Here is a 19,546-nt window from a genome sequence, read left to right as displayed (position 1 = left end):
TGTACTGAGAGCAGAGAGCAGAATGAGCACTCTTCTTGTAAAGTACAGTCATATTGGCTTGCCTTCATTACTATGAAGGTAGGCTATGGTTAGTCATTTCACTCAAACTTGCATTTTGTGTGGTATATGCACCTGCTGTGTTGCTTTTCATGAAGTGTACAGCCGCGGCCACGTCTGTATAGAGCGCTCGAGTGGCCGGTTTTCGCTCTGCGTTCTGAAACTTTCAGGCAGTTTCGGACTCTCAAGTGATGTATTAGGAACGTGCAAGGCCTAGTTGTCAGGCTGACCACGTCAGAGCCTGATACTTCCCCACGGTTTCGCCCCGCAGAGCGAAAAACGGCTGTTCGCGTGCTCTACACAGATATGGCCGCGGCTGTACGTGTTCGTCTGTACGTAATTTTCATTGTGTTCACTAGAAATTTGTTTTCAGTTACAAACAGTTCCTAATGTAGGTACGCGTGTATATTGGGGCATATTATGAATGTCATGAGTAGGCAATTGTAATAAAGGCATGTCTTGTCTGTATGTAGAATTCTTTTGAAAAAGAACATTCTCTTAAAAGAAAATGGCACGGCCAAGCATGTCGTCGAGAACGTAGTAGTCGGCGTTTTCCAGTTCGTCTGTTCCTTCCGAGCGCTGGCAGGCAGACAGACCTTCTGGAAGGTACCGATATACTTGTGTTAGTTTCTGCAATCACTGTGTCAATTTCGAAAACATTAATGTCAGGCGTTACTTGAACCAGTGATTGACAACATAAAGGGCATTTGAAAGGGTCTTTACGCCCGATTTAGCACTTAAGAGATCTGGCTGTCATGCTGTTATTGTATGCTTTCGTAGCCTCTTTGTGTAATGCAGGCAGTAAAAATGGTATAAATTGAAAAAGATATGAAAAGCAAACAACAATTAAAAACAAAAAAGAAAGAAAAAATTTGTTAGAAAGAAAATTTTCATTTCTATGAAGAGAAAAAGACAACTGTAAAACAAACAAAAATACGGGAGGAAAGAATAAGAAAATCGAAGAAAAATACAGAATGCTGCTCAGCTCTGCGCTTCCTGCAGGCTCGACACCACATCTGCGAAGCTGGCTGAATTTTTATAGGTTACAAGAATCAATGCTTGAATCTTAGCTCCTTTACACTGGAGACTTCACCACTGTCACAATGAAGTAAAGCACGTGTAATACCTATATTCCGCCAAACTTTGATGATTCCGGTTGATGTTATTTAGAGTCAACAATGTTTTATTATACGCGTGCATATTTAGGATTATAGTTAGGCTTCATGTCTACAGATACTTCTAATGCACTCATGTAAGTCTTATATTCTATACGTGTCTATTGAAGATAGCGCTGCAGTGTAATTATTTTCTTTTAGAAGCTAGTTTTACTGCGACGCACAATTTGTTCGTAATGGCATTGTTGTGTACGTTGGAAGACCGTATTTTGCATTGTGCGCTAAAGTAGTTATGTGTACAATATCTATGCGAAACCTGGTGGTCTTACGTATGTAGTGCCACTTTTAGTATACGCAGTACTAACCTTGTTCAGTATCTACTGGCCTGTCAGTACACCACTGCGTAAACAAGACACTCTTTCTGGTACTGATGGAATCACGCTTGTCTAGAGTGGTGGAGCACGTAGCTGTGGTTGAGTGCAACAGCTTGTAGACGCTGTTGTCTACAGCTGCTACCTTGCATTAGCTACAAGCATCTGTCCATGCTTGAACTAGCCTGCGGCGTGAGTATATGACATAATTTGGAATAGTGGCGCATAGAAGCACATGGACTGCGACAGATCAAACAAGACAGGACGCAGCGTTAATTCAATGTCTTTTGCAAGTGATCTTGCATGTATACACTCTACTCTGCGTAAAGAAAAGTGAGATAGAGAAGGTTAAAAGGTGCATACAAGGCAGTGAACCCGCCAAATCAAACAGGTAGTGGACGTTACAAAAAAGATTTTATGCACTAAACATTGAGTTCTTAGTGATGAGCGCTATGCCTCGTCTTGATATGTCGTCATCCGGGTGATTCTTTTCGCTGCTATGCTGAATGATTTACTATCAACTAGCCTATCAATCTGTCCTCTTGATCGTTACGATATCGTCTTTGCATACACTTGCAGGAAACAGAAGCTGAAGTGGTTGGCTGGCTGCTCTAGACAAGTGCGGTTCCATCTGTACCGTTGATACTAGTCGCAGACTTGAAGGCATTCAGTTCTCCGCTGCACTCTTTCATTCCGCAGGTGTGGCAGAAAGCCGCCGAGCAAGTGCTGATTTCATTAGGGCTGGCTCAGGGCATGGTAATCACGATGGGGAGCTACAACGAGTTCTCGAACAACCCGCACGTGTGAGTAACACGAAAAAAATATTTCCCTAAATTAACCCTTTGCAATAAAGCCTGAGTGTGAAGCATGAAAACTCGGGCAAGTTGGTAGGACATAACTAAATATACGAAGAGTACAACTTAAAAGTAGTTACAGTGTAACTACAGAAGCGAAGAAACAAGGATAGAAAAGAGCGCTCTTTTTCTATCCTTGTTTCTTCACTTCCGTAGTTACACTGTAACTACTTTTAAGTTGCACTGTTGTGTTGTTTCTTCGCTTCCGTAGTTACACTTTAACTACTCATAAGGTGCGCATACGAGACTTCGCCACCAATGCTGCGCCACTTCACCAACTCCTTTCTTCGGTAGCGTCATACGTATGGTCAGACAAATGCCAAATGGCTTTTGACACATCGAAACGTGCCCTCACATCTGAGCTAGTGCTTTGTCATTTTGATAACGCCGCACGAACTCTCCTCCATACTGATGCCAGCGGACACGGACTCGGCGCTATACTCTTGCAACAAACAGAGCGTTATGGCGAACGTGTGATCGCATACGTTAGTCGCATCCTCACAGCAGCAAAGAAAAACTACACCATCACCGAGCAGGAGTGTCTCACTGTTGTCTGGGCCATCCAGAAGTTTCGACCATATCTTCACGGCCGCCACTTCACCGTGGTCACTGACCACCACACTTTGTGCTGGTTGTCGACGTTGAAGAATTTGTCGGGACGTCTCGGTCGCTGGATACTATGTCTCCAAGTATACGAATTCGACGTTACCTACAAATCCGGCAAGAAACACAACAATGCTGATGCCCTTAGCCACTGTCCTTCAATATCCTCATCAGGCACTCCTGGCCTGTCGCCAACTGTGAGTGAACCCATCAAAGCGTCTCCATCAGTTCATTCACTGGCCGCTGTCGACTTTCGTTCTGCCTTCAGCAACGAGATGTCTGCATCCCACCAACGCAGCGACACTTACTGTCACTCCATGATGCAGCGCCTTCGAGGCTCTTCTCGCCCTCCCAACGCCCGCGCCCATCGACAGCTGCGGAACTTGAAGACTGAAAACTCCATCCTTTACCGCATTGTCTTCCACCCCGAAGGACAGCGCTGGGTTCCTGTCGCTCCTGGTTCCCTAAGGGCGCAGATTTTGGAGGCGTTTCACGGTGACCCCAAGGCTGGTCATCTCGGTTTTCAAAAAACCTATGAACGCATCCGCAGTCGTTTTGCCTAACCTGGGCTTTCCACCTGCGTAGCGCGAAATGTTGCGCCATGCTCGCTCTGCCAACGCCGCAAACGACCCACTTTCTCCCCGGTCGGTCTACAACCTCTCCCGTGTCCTGACGCTCCCTTCGATGTCATTGCCATTGACCTCTACCGACCACTACCAATATCACCTAGCGGCAAGCGCTGGATTGTCACAGCAGTTGACCACTTAACACGGTACGCCGAAACAGCTGCACTTCCTTCAGGATCAGCAAAGGACATTGCCACATTTTTTTCTGGAAGCAATCTTTGACATGGTGCACCGCGCATCCTATTGAGCGACCGCGCCAAGGCGTCGAAACTACCCGAACAAGTCTTCCACGCATGTTATACGATTCATAAGACGACGTTTTTCGTGATGATGATATATATACAGATGAAGAAGATGAAGGTCAAACGCTGTGAATATTGTGCTTACAGTATATTCAGTTATAGTCTAAACGTACTTTAAAAGGCGCCATCACCATAACTCTATCTCACGCATGGACGCTCCTAATAGAGAGCGATAAACGAGCTTTTTCTTATAATTGGTATTTCCTTAATTCAGCCACAGTCAATGTTGCTGACAAATGGGTATCGTGATTAGATTAGCAGTGGTTGCAATGTCAGGAAGAGAGCTGGAGAAGTGCGGGGGTATACTTAAAGACAACTGTGACGCGCCTTTATCCAAAGTTGGACAATTTTGCTTCTGATGGTGTCCTTGTTTTTGCTGTCATCTTAATGATGACGCTCCAAATAATATCTGCAAAGTATGTAGACGGGAACCATATTTAGCCAGAATACATACATCACAAAACTTCTTTAGGAACACTATAGTTTTTTTCCTCGACCAGCTTGTTCCGCCGATTAAAACTGACATTTCGTACGCTTTATTACCTACATCAGAACTTTAAATGCTTTATGTCCGAAGCAAAGAAAGCGTAGAATATGTCAGAAAAATGAAGTGTTATCGCAGAATGGAAGGAGAGTTCGTGATGCTGATAGGCAGCATAGATAGATAGATAGATAGATAGATAGATAGATAGATAGATAGATAGATAGATAGATAGATAGATAGATAGATAGATAGATAGATAGATAGATAGATAGATAGATAGATAGATAGATAGATAGATAGATAGATAGATAGATAGATAGATAGATAGACAGACAGACAGACAGACAGACAGACAGACAGACAGACAGACAGACAGACAGACAGACAGACAGACAGACAGACAGACAGACAGACAGACAGACAGACAGACAGACAGATAGATAGATAGATAGATAGATAGATAGATAGATAGATAGATAGATAGATAGATAGATAGATAGATAGATAGATAGATAGATAGATAGATAGATAGGTAGGTAGATAGATAGATAAATAGATAGATAGATAGATAGATAGACAGATAGATAGATAGACAGATAGATAGATAGATAGACAGATAGATAGACAGATAGATAGACAGATAGATAGATAGACAGATAGATAGACAGATAGATAGATAGATAGATAGATAGATAGATAGATAGATAGATAGATAGATAGATAGATAGATAGATAGATAGATAGATAGATAGATTCGAAATAATATATTGATGTTTGTGGCCTGCCTGCTCGCAGGGACGTCTACGTCATCACTGTGGTCAATGTCATCTTCAGTCTGCTGGGCGGCCTCGTGGTATTCATGTTCTTGGGCAGCATGTCGTTCAGAATGCGGGTCTCCATGGTGGACGTCCTAAAAATAGGTGCGCTGTCGGCTGTGCGACATTCTTCACTGGTCAGTGCACCGACTCGGCGAATTACTTTTTCTACACCACTCGCACAGTGAGGGGTGTTGGTAATGACTGTGCTCATTAGGCATATAGTGAGAAGCAGCTACGGTTGAGCGAGTGTTTTACTAAGGCGATAGTATGTTTGCCGAAATCATCTGATGCAATCGAGCTAACAAGCAAATAATTATCGCAAAAGTGCGTAGAATAAGTGGCAACTTATTAGTGTTTTTATTCTTCGACAATCTTTAATACAATATTATATTACATAAATACGAAGGGAAGTACAAGAAGTCACCATTTATTACAAATTTACACTGCCAAAATTCACGCGACTACGAGAGAAAGCACAAATGTACTTCTTAACATGGTCTTCAGGGTTGTGTATACACACCGTTAAAACCAAGTTTGCATGATCAATGTTCCTTGTTCAATCCCCAGCGTACTTTTTTATTTCAACTCCCAACTACTCTAAGTCATCGACAAATGCACAATTGATGAACTTGATGAACACTATAAGCATACTTGCTGGAAAAATTCTAATAAGCCCCATCCCCCTCCCAAAAAACTTGGGAAGTGACTAAAGAACTCTACAAGTGACAGGGTGAAAAAAGTAGCCCGGATCCACTTCTTGTAAGCGGAGCTAGCACCCCTGATGTGTGCACCCACGTCTTCAACATTCGAACGCGACACTGCGATTACCTTGCGAAGCTGGTGAAAGCTCGTAAGATCGGGCCAGGTGATGGAAAGTCCCCGTCTGATCGGCCGTAAGAAGAATTACGTTACGGCGGCTTCTGATGAAAATAAATCAGGCAATACAGTCACTTGATGAGATGTAGCGGCCGTTTTCTGAGGTTGGAAGTGAGAGCACCTCGGAGCACTCTTACTTTGTGCGCACTCGTGTGAGAGACAGCCGAACAGTGCTCGGCTGTGACCGACCGAATGTGACGCACGTCGTCAGAGGGCTCCACAGCGCTCAGAAAGGACAGCATGAATTTGAGAAAACATGAGCAGAAAAGCCTCGTGAGACTTGACTTCTCCGCATAAAACTAGACTAGATATTACTAGACCTTTCTTGGTGATGAGCGAAGAATTTTTCCGAGCGACAGTCGTTTAAAAAACGCACACCTCAATCGCAGTGATGCTGCATCTTATCTTTCGCTATCTTTGCAGGCGACATTAAGGCTGATGGTTTATACACAACGGGACTCGGTTTGGTATTGATGGCTTTCCCTCAAGCGGTGTCAACCGTGTCTAATTCCACCCTTTGGGCGGTTACTTTCTTCGCCATGATCTTCTGCCTCACTGTCGGATCACAAGTGAGCATTACGCTTCTTTTTTTTACATATATTCTCAAGTCTGCGTGTACCCTTCAAGATCTTCGGGCAGAAAAAAAAAAGTGTACATATCTCCCCGTAAAGGGAAGTCTGAGTAGTATGTGAAGCAGCCATGGGTCGAGTTGAAGTTCTCTACAGAGCTGCTCTTTATTCATCACCGTACGCGTTCATGGTTGCGCACACAGTCGCTTTGCGAGCCCTTGCATCTGCCACACTCATGCTCATGTCTTCATTCATACTACTACGCTTAATGTATGATAGAGAGAGGAGTTAGCACTTTAATCATACAGAGCAGTGCAGCCCCGCTAGTTGTCCCCATTCATACTTCATACGAGCCATGATGTAGCGAGTGTTACCGCAGATCCATCTAGTGGGTGCTCGGTGTACTAGCGTGGCTACGACGACGGACAAGGGACAAGTGCCGACCACAAGCTACTTTGCATCTAAAATGTGCTCACTAGGTATGAATGAAAGACGTCAACATCAAGCGCTGCATTGGTTGTACATATTATTGGTATAGATCTTCTTGGTCCTTTGTCTAAGTACAAATCGGGCAACAAGTGGGTCGCCGTTGCTATAGACTACGCGACTAGGTATGTCATTACTGGAGCGCTCTCCACCAACACCGCTACAGACGTTGCGGATTTTTTGCTTTACGATGTCATCCTACACCATGGCACTCCTCGCCAATTACTCACAGATCGCGGCCGCGCATTTTTGTCCCGAGTGATCGACGACCTTCTGCGCTCTTCCTCGAAGCAGCACAAGTTGAACACTACATACCATCCCCAAACAAATGGCCTGACCAAACGCCTAAATCGCGCCATCGTGGACATGCTCGCGATGTATGTGTCCTCCGACCACCATGACTGGGACCTGGCGCTACCTCACGTGACCTTCACGTACAATTCTTCGCGCGACGACACCACTGGCTATTCACCTTTTTATTTGCTCTATGGCCGTGATTCGACGTTACCACTCGACACCCTACTTCCGAGCACTACAATGCCGTCAACCGAATATGCACGCCACGCTATCGCTCGTGCCGACCACACACGTCAGATTTCCCGCTCTAGACTTTTTGCTTCGCAAGCCATCCAGAAAGCCATCTACGACAGCTGGCATGTTGACGTTCGCTTCTCGCCCGGTTTTCTCGTTCTCCTGTAGTGCCCAGTTCATCGAGTTGGCTTATCAGCGAAGCTGTTGTCTCGCTACATGCGTCCTTACTGTATCATCCGCCAGGTATTGACGTCACCTATGATATCTTTCCTGCATCTGAGACCACAAGCCTGCCTGCTACCACACCCAGTGATGTTGTGCACGCCAGCAGGCTAAAACCTTACCAGCTGCCTTCTGAAGACCGTAATTAACGTGCATCGAGACAACGCTTTTACCACCGGAGGGGGGGGATGCTACGTAGCTGACATATCAGCTATCAGAAGACGACAATGAGGAAGTAGTTTGTCGGTTGTGCGTGCTGTCCTCCATCTTAGTCGATGCTATACGGATCAGTATAAATATAGATTCTAAATAGACGCACCTCGTGTCATTTTTACGTAACAATATATTGACAGAAATGCGAAGAAGTGCTTCAAATGAGAACCTGACATTGCTCGTATTTGCCCCGCAGATGGTGTTTCTGGAGACTTTATTGTCTCCACTCAAGGACGGCTACGAGTACCTGCGTCAGCGTCGTACCACTCTCGCCGCAATCGCCTGCTGCGTCGCCTTCCTGCTCGGCATACCACTCACTATGCAGGTGATCGAGATTGGATGTGGGCGCAGGACATGAGTCCGAGCACACTAGTGCCGTCGCTGCCGCGAACTCTCACTCACTCAATCCACGACTGACTCAGTCATTTCATAATTCACTCAATTGCTTAGTCACTCTTTCACTTCATGACTGACTCAATCAGTCCATAATTCATTTTCTCCCTCACTCACTCCCTCCACGACCGACTCAATCATTCCATATATGTATTTACTCACTCATCACCCACTCACTCACTTCATGACTGACTCAATCATTACACAAATCATTATTTGCCTTTCTAACTCAGTCACTTAATCCAGTAATGAAAGATCAATAAGTCACCCAATTACTCACTCATTCAGTTGTTTACACGCTCACTCACTCACTCTGACACCACATGCATAGCAACACATGATGAAAAATGTACCGGCAGTGGTGTTCACGCAGAAATGAACGTCTTCTCTGCATGCGCACGCATGATACGTAAGGTCGGCGACAAACGTTCGGGCCTTGGCGCCACGGCAAATGCGCATACTTTACATTGTGACCATCTATGGGTCGCAGAAAACACTACTGACTGCTGAGTATATGTAGGGAATACATTCTCTAGCTAAGCCAGAATTCAAACAATCTGTTTTTATTTTTTTACGAAATGTCGAGTCCGGTTGGCTTTCGTGACTGGGTGAGTATTTATTGAAGCGTCTGCTTTATGGTCTTATAAGGAAGCTGTTCCGATTTGATCAAAAAGTTTGGCCGTGAATACCACATATTGTAAAATGTGAGTATATAACCAGGAACTGGCGCTCTGTTATTACTATTCTGTGGAACGCAAACCATGAACGATTCCTGGCACATGAGCTAGCCTGAACGGAACACACCTTGAGTGGAGCGCAGCTTGATTGCACAATTTTGGATAAGTTGGGCATGTCAAGCTCAGATTTGGAGTCGTCCTATTCAACCTGCTGTGGTGTACTTTGTGGCATGAGCGGAGCGGTGCTATGTTCAAGGATGCTTCTTCAATCTTAGATGCGTTATGCGTGCCAAATAATGTCTTCTGTTCAGCGTTGAGCTACTTTACGCTGAAGGAAATAATAGAAGCAAATCTCCAGTGGAAAAATTCTGGCATAACTTTATTCCAAACCTTGCTTATTATTTCATTTTAATTGGTTCATAGGTTGCGAGAACGTGCATTTTGTTTGAAAACTGTTGTTGAAAGCAATATAGCCATAGATTTTGCTAAGCCCGGATGCACACGCCACCTGTTTGATGTCATCCTCTTAACACATCGCCTTGCCAAGCACGCTGGAGAGATATACGAGGCCTATGAAATCACTGAAGAAAGTCTAAGTGTGCAATATTTTGGTCATATTAGACAGAGAAATGCGCTACCTGGCGTGACCTCTGTGAATAAAAGTGTTTTCTAATGTTACTTCGGGCCTTTTTTTTATCTTCGCGTATATATACTGGTTCCCCTTTATACATCTTCAGTTTGCTGTCAGCGCTTCTTCTCGCGTCCTTCCTTTGTTTCGTCCCGCGTGAGCGCTGTTTATTCCTTCTTTGAAAACATGTACCCACTAGCCTGCATTTCACTGCTTGTTCTGGACTCCGTGGCTTTTGGGCCTCAAGAACTTTCAGCAGGCATTCCTGTCACTTCCTTTTTCTCACTTGTATAGATAACCATACTCAATCGACGTTCGTATCACACTCATAGGTTACGTTACGCGCCACCGTCATAATGTTATACTATATATATATACTATAAGATTTTATACTATGTACGATATACACCTAGATGCAGCACGTCATTTTAGGCATGTTTACATCCAATGTACACCTACCATCGAAATCCTACCCTAATACTACCATAAACTCATGAGACAACGCTGGCACTACATCATCAGTAATGTTGCTCTGTGGCCACCCATGGCCCTTGCGCAACAAAAGCCTACTGATCATCACAGGCAGCACCGCGACCCAAACGTGTATAACTCTAATGCATGTCACGTAGCTTGAAGCTACAGATGCGTTTCAACACTTCTGACGTCCTAACTTGTCTAATGTCCTCGCTGAGATTTTTTCCTATCTTAACCAGCTTCGTGTCTAATCAAGAAACTGGTCTTCCCTGTAACTGACCAAGCGGAATCTCTTCAGAATGTCGTGCTTACTCAGTCCTGCAGCACTAAAGAGCCACACACTTATCGATCGGTTATATTAAATGCGGGGTGCCACAGGGTTCAGTTTTGGGCCCTATATTGTTCTCTCTTTATATTAATGATGTCCCGCGATCCCTACAAAGGTCAAGGGCACTGATGTACGCGGACGACACTGTTTTAGTTTTCACAGGACACTCCTTAGCAGATTTACAAAATGACGCGATGACCGATTTATCGAACATTTCGGAATGGTTTGCCAGGAATCAGCTGACTGTTAACTGTACTAAAACAAAGTATATGGTGTTTCACTCTCGTAGGAAACATATTGACGCTGAATCTCTTAACCTAACAATAAACAACACTCCTATTCAACAAGTTCCTTGTTTTAAATATTTAGGCGTCACTTTTGATGAACACTTACACTGGCATGAGCAAGTACAAAGTGTGTGCGCAAAGCTAGCCTATGGCTGCTATTCTCTAATAAAAGCTCGCCAATATTTTCCACAAGCTATACTCCGCACACTCTACTTTTCATTGTGTCATTGTCACATAGGTTACTGTCTGGAATCATGGGGTGTGACGTACAACAGTTATCTAAAAACTCTTGAACGACTTCAAAAGCGTACACTGAAAATCATAAGCCAAGGTGAATCAGTAAGTAATATTTTCCAATCACAACGCATTCTCTCGGTTCCGATGTTGCGTGACTACAAAATTGCTGTTTCAGTAAATAACATAATTAATAGAAATTCACCTTTGCCTGCTGATCTTTTTTCAATTCCTAAACGCAATACGCGACATGCTTCGAATGGTAATTTCAATCTGCCCAAATGTTTTAATGTTTACGGAGAAAGACTGATACAGTTTAGTGGAACAAAAATATGGAACACGGTCCCCCTAGAGATTAAAACGGCACGTAATTTCAGCATGGCATGTAAATCATTTTTTCTGTGGAGTCAAGACATGTAAGCATGTGTGTGTGATTCGATTTTCATTGTATTTTTTTAATAAGTGCCTATGTATAGAAACTAGCTGCAAGCTAATAAGTATGCATATCTGCAAGAAAAAATGTATTACTGTGTTATCTGTATCACATGATTGTTTTTTTATGTTGTTATCTCAGAGCTGACCTGTACACTTTTTTATGTTGCACATTGTATTGGACCGTCCACTAGCCACTTTAGGCTATCGGTCCAAATAATCCCTGTAATTGCATATATCTATTTATGAAAATAAAGCTTCATTGATTGATTGATTGATTGATTGATCTCTTTGGTATATTAAAGCGCGCTGAAAAAAAAAAGAATCACTTGCATCGTGCGTCACGAACAGTAGTCACACACTTATCTGAAGATTCAGAAAATTCAACTTCTATACGCAACTAAAAAATAACAAACATATGTGTGCTTGAGCAATCTTACACAGTTATATGGTTATTATGCTCTCGAACATGCAGGGTGGCTTCTACATGCTGACTGCTATCGACACCAAAGTCACCGACAACTTGATTCGGTGGATCGCACTCTTCGAGATCGGCTACATGGCTATTGGCTACGGTATGACTACTCTAGATATACTACAGCCATAACAAGGTGTAACTACAGCGCACAGCATCCAAGCTTTGTATTTCTCTCGTTGAGATGCTCCGAGTTACGCAACACTTAACATAGACAACCGAGGGTCATTGATTGATGAATATCTTAGATTACTCGAGTTGATGGGTCTTTTTTATATTAGGCAGGAAAATAAAACATTTTGTCTTGCCATGTTTTTTTGTTAAAGTGGCGGTGTTGGCACCGCATTCCGAACTTTTTTAGGCATCTCGAGCTAATTTTAAAAAGATTGGGCAAAAGCCTGAATGAAAAGTTGCTACGTGAAGAATGCTTGGAAACTATGTCAACTTGCTTTAAGACTTTTATTGCCACTTTCAATGCTTCTGACCGTAGGTCGAGAGTTTCAGCAAAGGTCTCTCTATTGTTTTCGATATCGCGGAATAAATGCACGTAGGCTACTGAATAATAGCAACATTTGGGGAAGCTAACCACAAAATGGCGTTTTTGTGTCCAATAAGCGCATCTCCTGCTTGCCCTTGCCACTACGTATTCTTTTCCGTGTCTAGAAATAGTATACATCAAGCCATCCTTGTGCTATTTCTTTTAGAAGTAAATTCTGCCTTTTATACCGATAAAACATCCATAAATATAGGTGCACAAAACCACAATTTTAGTGAGTGGTCTAACTTGAGTCTTCACTATGGAGGAACAATTGCATAAGAGTCAATTTCTCGTTAATGTATTTCATCTTTGTCATTGATTATTTACACCTTATTGGTCTGGTTGCTCGGACCTACGCGTAGATTTTTCTTGTCATGGTCTGAACTCCCACCTTTTTATTGTCGACCAAAATATGATCCATAAAGTTTGTTATCTTAAGTAGACGATGCTCACTGATTTATTTTTTGATTGATAGATTGATTAATTGATCTGTCACCGTTCAACTAAGCATTTCTGTCTTGAATTTTTTGCGCAAGCACTTAGTGACCCAAAAAGGAAGACAAACGGCCGCAATTTCTGTTGTTTTTTTCTCTATTTTTTCAGGCATAAAAAAGCTAAGCACAGATGTAGAGTTCATGCTTGGTTCGCCGCCTGGCTTTGCAGTGGAACTTTGTTGGAAGTTCTTGTGCCCGATGCTGCTATTGGTGAGCTTACGGATCAATATTGCAAGAGTTTATTCTATAGCGTATACCAGCAGTTGGTTTAATTGTTCTCTGAGCTGCCGTCTCTAGAAAGAGGAGTAGAGAGATGTACAAAAAAGCGTAACAGCAATAAACATTTTCAAAGCATTGTTGTGGCTGAAACAAAACACGCCATAACTATGACACAAATGCAAGATTTCAATATGAATCGAACAATTTATGACATAAAAAAAGGAAGAAGTAGCTGAAAAAAACGACCCAGCAACGCGGTACAGCGTATCTGGAAAAAGAGTGGTATGTTTTTATACAAATTCTCGCAGAAAATTATCATTGTTTATAATAAAATCAATATCCCTGAAATGTCAGGTCAAAATTTAACACACGAGGAGCCTTAAACACCCCCTTTGAGCAAAAATTGGCAGGCACATGCACTCTTCCAATATGCAGTGCTATTGCGATTATGCTAATATGTGCATGCACAGCTGCGCAAAGTACCGTCAGTGTGCTAACAAATCAGTATATCTGGGTGATCAATATGATTTGATTTACGGTTGTCTAGCGTTCATCTCGCTTTATTAATGACCGGCGCGCTTCAATATGTACTGAGCATTGCTATGTGAACGGGGGGGAAGGGGGGGGGCGGGGCACTATTTATACTATCTTGAGAAGGGGGCGAAAAGTCGGCCCCATACATTGACTAAGTAGGCAGGGAGGTGCTGCGATGAACCCCCCCCCATCCCCCTCTTCTATTGGAATCTTGCGCACGCCTAATGGTACTGTGGACAATAAAACGAGGGATGACGCATATTTAGAGTTGTGCATGTCGGTGGTAAAGTGGATACGAGGGTAAGCTTCTGAAACAAAACAAACACCATATGGTCAATAATTCCGTAGCACTCCGCTATGGCATGCTTCATCACCATATGCTTAATGAAAACAAAGATAATGAAGCCAAGGTAAGGCATAAGAGACCTAATCAGGTTGTCCTTTTCCTCGCTTTGCTTTCTTCGCGTCTATGTCACAAATAGTACAATACACCTAAAAGCTAAAATTCGCCCCCCCCCCCTAAACCTGTCCAGGCTTCATTTTCCGCTGTTTTTCATTAAGGTTTTGTCAGAAAAACTAGCACTCAAGAAATATTATATTTTTTATTGATACTAATATAGCCGTTTTAACACATAAAGCAGATGGGATCACTGCACTTGTACGAAAGAATACAAACTTTAAGGGGTCATTTATTTTACTGGACAAAACAATCATTAGACTTGGCAAAAAATTTAAGGAAAGTATAAGGGACGTTAATTGTAGTAATTACAGTGTAAATGGGAAGAAAGTAAAGTTGACAAAACCACCACTTGCCACATGCGGGGACTGACCCTGCGACCTTCGAATAGCGACCATCCGCCAGTCTAATTTAAGGGGTATACACGTGAATTTCACCTTGGGAGTGTGATTCAGCGCCGCTAGTAGTCATGACGGTGAGTATGGAAAACTCTTTGCTTTGCAGGCTGGAAATTTATATTATTTTAGATTATGAAGATGTGTTAGAAAACCTGTGCAGTGCTCCATCGTCTCAATACGATTTCTCTTTCACGCTTACCAGATTATCTGCATCAGCAGCCTCTTCGAGGGTGGACAGCTGGCCCTGGGGGAGTACGTCTATCCTGACTGGGTACACGTCATCGGTGCGGCTCTTGTCGCAGTGCCCGTCTGTTTTATGCTCATTGGCGGTGTCGTACACTTCGTCAAGTGCCAGGGGGTGAGTTACCAGGTGTCATCAAACAGTACATGTGCAGACACCATTTGAGAGCATGCGTGGCACCAATATTCTGCAGACATCATGTGGAATCGTTTTATTCGAGACGAGCTCAAGCCGACACATGCTGATGATGATACATGCAGATGAGGAATTTGTTCAAATGATGAATACATATCTAGTTGTGAAAGAAGAGCCAGTCACTGCGCTCAAATTATGTATGCCGCATGACGTTGAAGTGGTTCTGGCAAGCCGCGAAACAGACTTTGGAGACATTTAGTTCGCTCGCATACTTTGCACCCTTCCAGCTGTATACCCACGGCAGATGCAATTAGTCAATGAATTATGTAGTAAGTCACCATGTGCCCGCCGTTTCCTCATTTGCGCTTTGGTCCGCGCTGAACGATTCGAGGGGTTCAAGGAGACCCAAATTACAGTTAGGATCCTCAGGGAGCAATCCAGAGCAATCCTTGCAGCAGGAATTCTCCCCTGAAGTTCGTATGCATGCCGGCTATGGAGACATCCTGTTCAGGTCATATGTCACGCGACTGATTCGTTCATGATCATCACCGCCGTATGAACACAGCTTTACGGGTAGGGTTCGTCGGACAAATCTGGGGCATCGTGGCTGGGCTACTCTACTTCTGGCCGAATGTTTCAAAGTCGAATGCCGACCTCGGTGGTGGAACTTCCATGGAAGCGAATTGCTAAAGGCCTGTGTACTTGTATCTATGTACACGCTAAATGATATATGGTCAAAACTTTCGGAACCCTCCACTACGCCTTCTTCCATAGTCATATCGCGGGTTCGGGACGAAGCTTTAATAATAATAATAATAATAATAATAATAATAATAATAATAATAATAATAATAATAATAATAATAATAATAATAATAATATTATTATTAATATTATTATTATTATTATTATTATTATTATTATTATTATTATTATTATTATTATTATTATTATTATTATTATTATTATTATTATTATTATTATTATTATTATTATTATTATTATTATTATTATATGCCGCAATAGAAAAACATGCAGCGCCTCTGATGATGCAGAGCCTAACCAAAAGTGCATAAACCTAATATTGTGGTAACACAGAAAATCTACTTAAATCTTGTTCTGAAACACTGGAATTGAGATAACTGTTAACTCAGATGCCATTTAGGCTTGGTTGATTACGTATCATTGATAGCTAAATGTGTAGTGGAGCACTTGTAAATTTAAAACACAATTAGGACCAATTAACTAGACCTCATTCGCGAAAGAAATTGCAGGTGGCTGCTACGGCGTACAGCACGCACAAGATGCGCTTCGCATAGGGACGTTTTTTTTTTTTTTTTCAATCGCACTGCAAAAAAATTAGGACATCCTGTGAACTTTTGTTGTAAGGTATTCAGCAGAAAGTTTGTGGACACCGGTCAGTGGCGTACTGTCTATAGGCCCCATGCGGAGGAATGTTCGCCTAGATGATAAACAGACCCTTGAATTCAGATAATCCCATTCAAAGTGATCGAAAAAACAAGCAACTTACGGCCTAATCGAAAACGCAGGAGTGCCCCAATAACGGCATTCTACTGCAGTCACTGCTCCAATGTATTTTTTTTCCGGATCTGGACAGTGCCTCCAATTAGCACTGACGAAATCGGAACTTGTGGATCTTGGCCTGCGAAATTGTCCGCCACGCGCACGGTAGACAGTCTCGGAGGACTGCATTCGCAACTGCTTTAGCGGGTAGAGTGGAACATTAACAAGTTTGCTGCGCCAGGTGTGACTCGGCCTGCACTTGTTTGCATACTTTGGCAACCAAAAAAAAAACATGGCCCGCGTCACCTCGCACGTGCAAGCTACCTAACAGAAAAAAAGTGGTTCAAATATACATGTTACACTGTAAATTTCGTCGAAATACGATAGTCTTGCGTCTGGAGAGAGTGAACAAAACGTTTATCTGATGTTCTGCGAAAGAAAATTGGTGAATGGTATTCTGAAGGCGCTGCGTTTGAGTGCCTCGAGCATGTAGCGGAGGCGAACAAGCGCATCTATGCACGTTAGACAGGAGCGCCATCTGGCAGTTATCTTCGAAAACGACGGTGTGCGCGAACGCGGAGAAAGATGCGCGCCAACCTCGGAAGTAGAATGCAAAGTGACGGGCAGGTGCCACCATCGCGTCGTCGTAGCAAAGCGTTGAAAACACCTTCTTGCGCATCGCGTTGCACTCTCAGCGTCACGCCACAAACGCTACAGTTCTTAGAGCTACTTGTGTGTGCTTCTTCTAGTATAAAGGCAGACATACAAAACATAGACGTGTTGTTATGACGCCTCAGATATGCGCAATATTTGCTTTTTTAATTGGCAAGTGCACAACCATGAACGCTAAACCTTGATCAATATTGGAGGGCGCTGCGGATGAGCTTGGCCATTTGGTGCCGTCTGAGATATCATTAGGGCGAACAAACAGACAAATGTACAGACAGACGGAGAGACAGACAGACCAAAATATTTCTGTCGAAGGTCACCAAGAAAGACTATCGTCTTTTAAAATGTACAATGCGGAAGAGAACAAGAAGCAGCCGCTTATTACACTCACAACCGCGTTTCGTGATCACGTTGCCGCGGCGTTATCGTGAAAGCCTGACTCGCATATGTAGACCGACAAACAGTGAACCTTGATTTGGTGAGCTCCGCGCCATTGCCTAAATGTTACCGCTACCTTCCCCTTACTGCTGCATTTGCAAAGGTGAGCATCCCTAAATCATCCCAAAATCACAGAGATGGACAAACAGTGTACTTAAATACCATCACCATCGAGTCACAGTCGATGATCACATTGATGTAGCATTACGTTACCTACGTATTACCGTCAGTGTCACAATCACTGGTGGGTATACCAAAAGCACTTTCTTACCTCAGTGCCACGTCAGCGACGCCCCATTGCCACCACTTCCACAGTCGCAGAGATGGAAGGTAGTGGCGATTTTTTAGTGTCACCGGCTAAATACTCATGAAGGCCAGCGCCAATGAGACGAAAGAACAAAAAAAACTGAATAAAACACACGGCACAGACTCCGCTATTGACCGAAAGTTTCAACAAAAACGTGTAGTATATAAACGGAGATGTAGGCACTGACAGTAACCAAACATTTCAGAGCCAACATTTAATGGTACATGTGGCAGTTACGACTTGGTATCGTTGAGGGCAATTTATGGTTGACTCAGAAACTATAGGTATGAAGTGATACCATTTTCTCATTGCGTCACTCTCAGTTTAAATATTCTGCGCTTTTCTTTAGGTTTTTTTTAGTTCTCAGAAATTGTTCGCATCATCCATTTTCCCCTGTCTCTTCTCTCATATGTGCTGGCCGTCATGAGTCTCACCCGGCTAGCCCGATTGGCAACGTCGCAATACAGCCATCGTATCACCATCCCTGCGGCATTTGCAGAGTTGGTCCGAGGCTACGCAGCCACTGCCCGACTGGGGACCCAAGGATTCGGAGATCCTTACGCGATATCAACTTCTCGCCCTCGATCGGGCCGTGTTGCCATCAGACAAGGCGCCAGTCGCACACGGTCCCAACAGGAAGATCTTGCCCGTGTCGGAACCTTCAATGTCCGCCGAGTCTGACAAGGAGCCGCCTCCCGTTCCTGCGGGAGTTCTCGCAGCCCAGCCGTTGCAAGACGCGCAGCCATTGCCAAGTCCTGCACAGGCCGGTGGAGCTGTGAAGGAGTAGCCATAACGGCAATAGACCAGGAGGAATGGAGCATGTGTGTTCCTAATAATAATGTATCGTTACTATATTCAATTAACACTACTCAGTCTACTTACATTCTCGTCTGTGATTTACTTTAACACGAAAGCCTTCAGCGCCGCATCAAGCTCGCGTATACATATGGGCCGAAATCAACGTCATGGGCATCAGCGCAAGCGATGGAAATAATTGCGTAAATTACGTCACAATAGGACACCTCATGACGTCACAAGTCACAGCAGAAATGCGTGATGTCACATTATGACGTCATTAGATGAGTATTCACTTGCTCAAAGGAGAGAGATTATGAAAGAGGTGCTAAACCGCGTTAGGTGCAAAAAGTAGTAAGTGTAGGTGGGCAGGATCAATAATTTCGCCATGGTGAATCCACTTTATATCGACGCGGTGGCACATCCCCACGTTAACTCGTTTTCGATACTTATATTTTCGTTTTTTTTTAATAGAGAAGAAGCTGTAACCATTGCGTAATGACAAATGGTACTTTGTCAGTTGTCGCCAGCGTAAATTTACGCCAATGGTTTTTTTTTTTTTTTTGGAGATGTTTACTGATCGACTGCCTTATAGGTGCCCAAAACACACCCACTTGATTGTCGACTTCACATGTGTGAAGCTTCGTTCACACACTCTTATTTTTCGCGCCATTTAGCCGGGCATGGAAAGGTCAAACGTGCTGGCAATGCATGATCACCCCAAACTTCGCTGCAAGACAGC

The 19,546-nt window shown here is 43.4% G+C and overlaps 1 protein-coding gene across 2 annotated transcripts in view; it reads left to right on the top strand.

The window, feature by feature from the left end:
* LOC142771293 (sodium-dependent proline transporter-like) overlaps positions 1-18,868 on the top strand; it is a 148,746-nt gene extending 129,878 nt beyond the window's left edge. For both annotated transcript variants that reach the window (XM_075872769.1, XM_075872768.1), the window contains 8 exons: positions 2,243-2,346; positions 5,208-5,332; positions 6,530-6,675; positions 8,324-8,452; positions 12,056-12,155; positions 13,197-13,297; positions 14,898-15,053; positions 18,509-18,868. In XM_075872769.1, the coding sequence (XP_075728884.1) occupies positions 2,243-2,346; positions 5,208-5,332; positions 6,530-6,675; positions 8,324-8,452; positions 12,056-12,155; positions 13,197-13,297; positions 14,898-15,053; positions 18,509-18,796 (1,149 nt within the window). In that variant the 3' untranslated portion in view covers positions 18,797-18,868. The remainder of the gene's footprint in view (positions 1-2,242; positions 2,347-5,207; positions 5,333-6,529; positions 6,676-8,323; positions 8,453-12,055; positions 12,156-13,196; positions 13,298-14,897; positions 15,054-18,508) is intronic.
* The last annotated feature ends 678 nt before the right edge of the window (positions 18,869-19,546 follow it).

This window comes from Rhipicephalus microplus, chromosome 9 (assembly GCF_043290135.1).
Source record: "Rhipicephalus microplus isolate Deutch F79 chromosome 9, USDA_Rmic, whole genome shotgun sequence".
NCBI lineage: Eukaryota > Metazoa > Arthropoda > Arachnida > Ixodida > Ixodidae > Rhipicephalus > Rhipicephalus microplus.
Note: the sequence above shows the minus strand (reverse complement) of the source record. Positions and strands in the feature narration are given on the sequence as shown.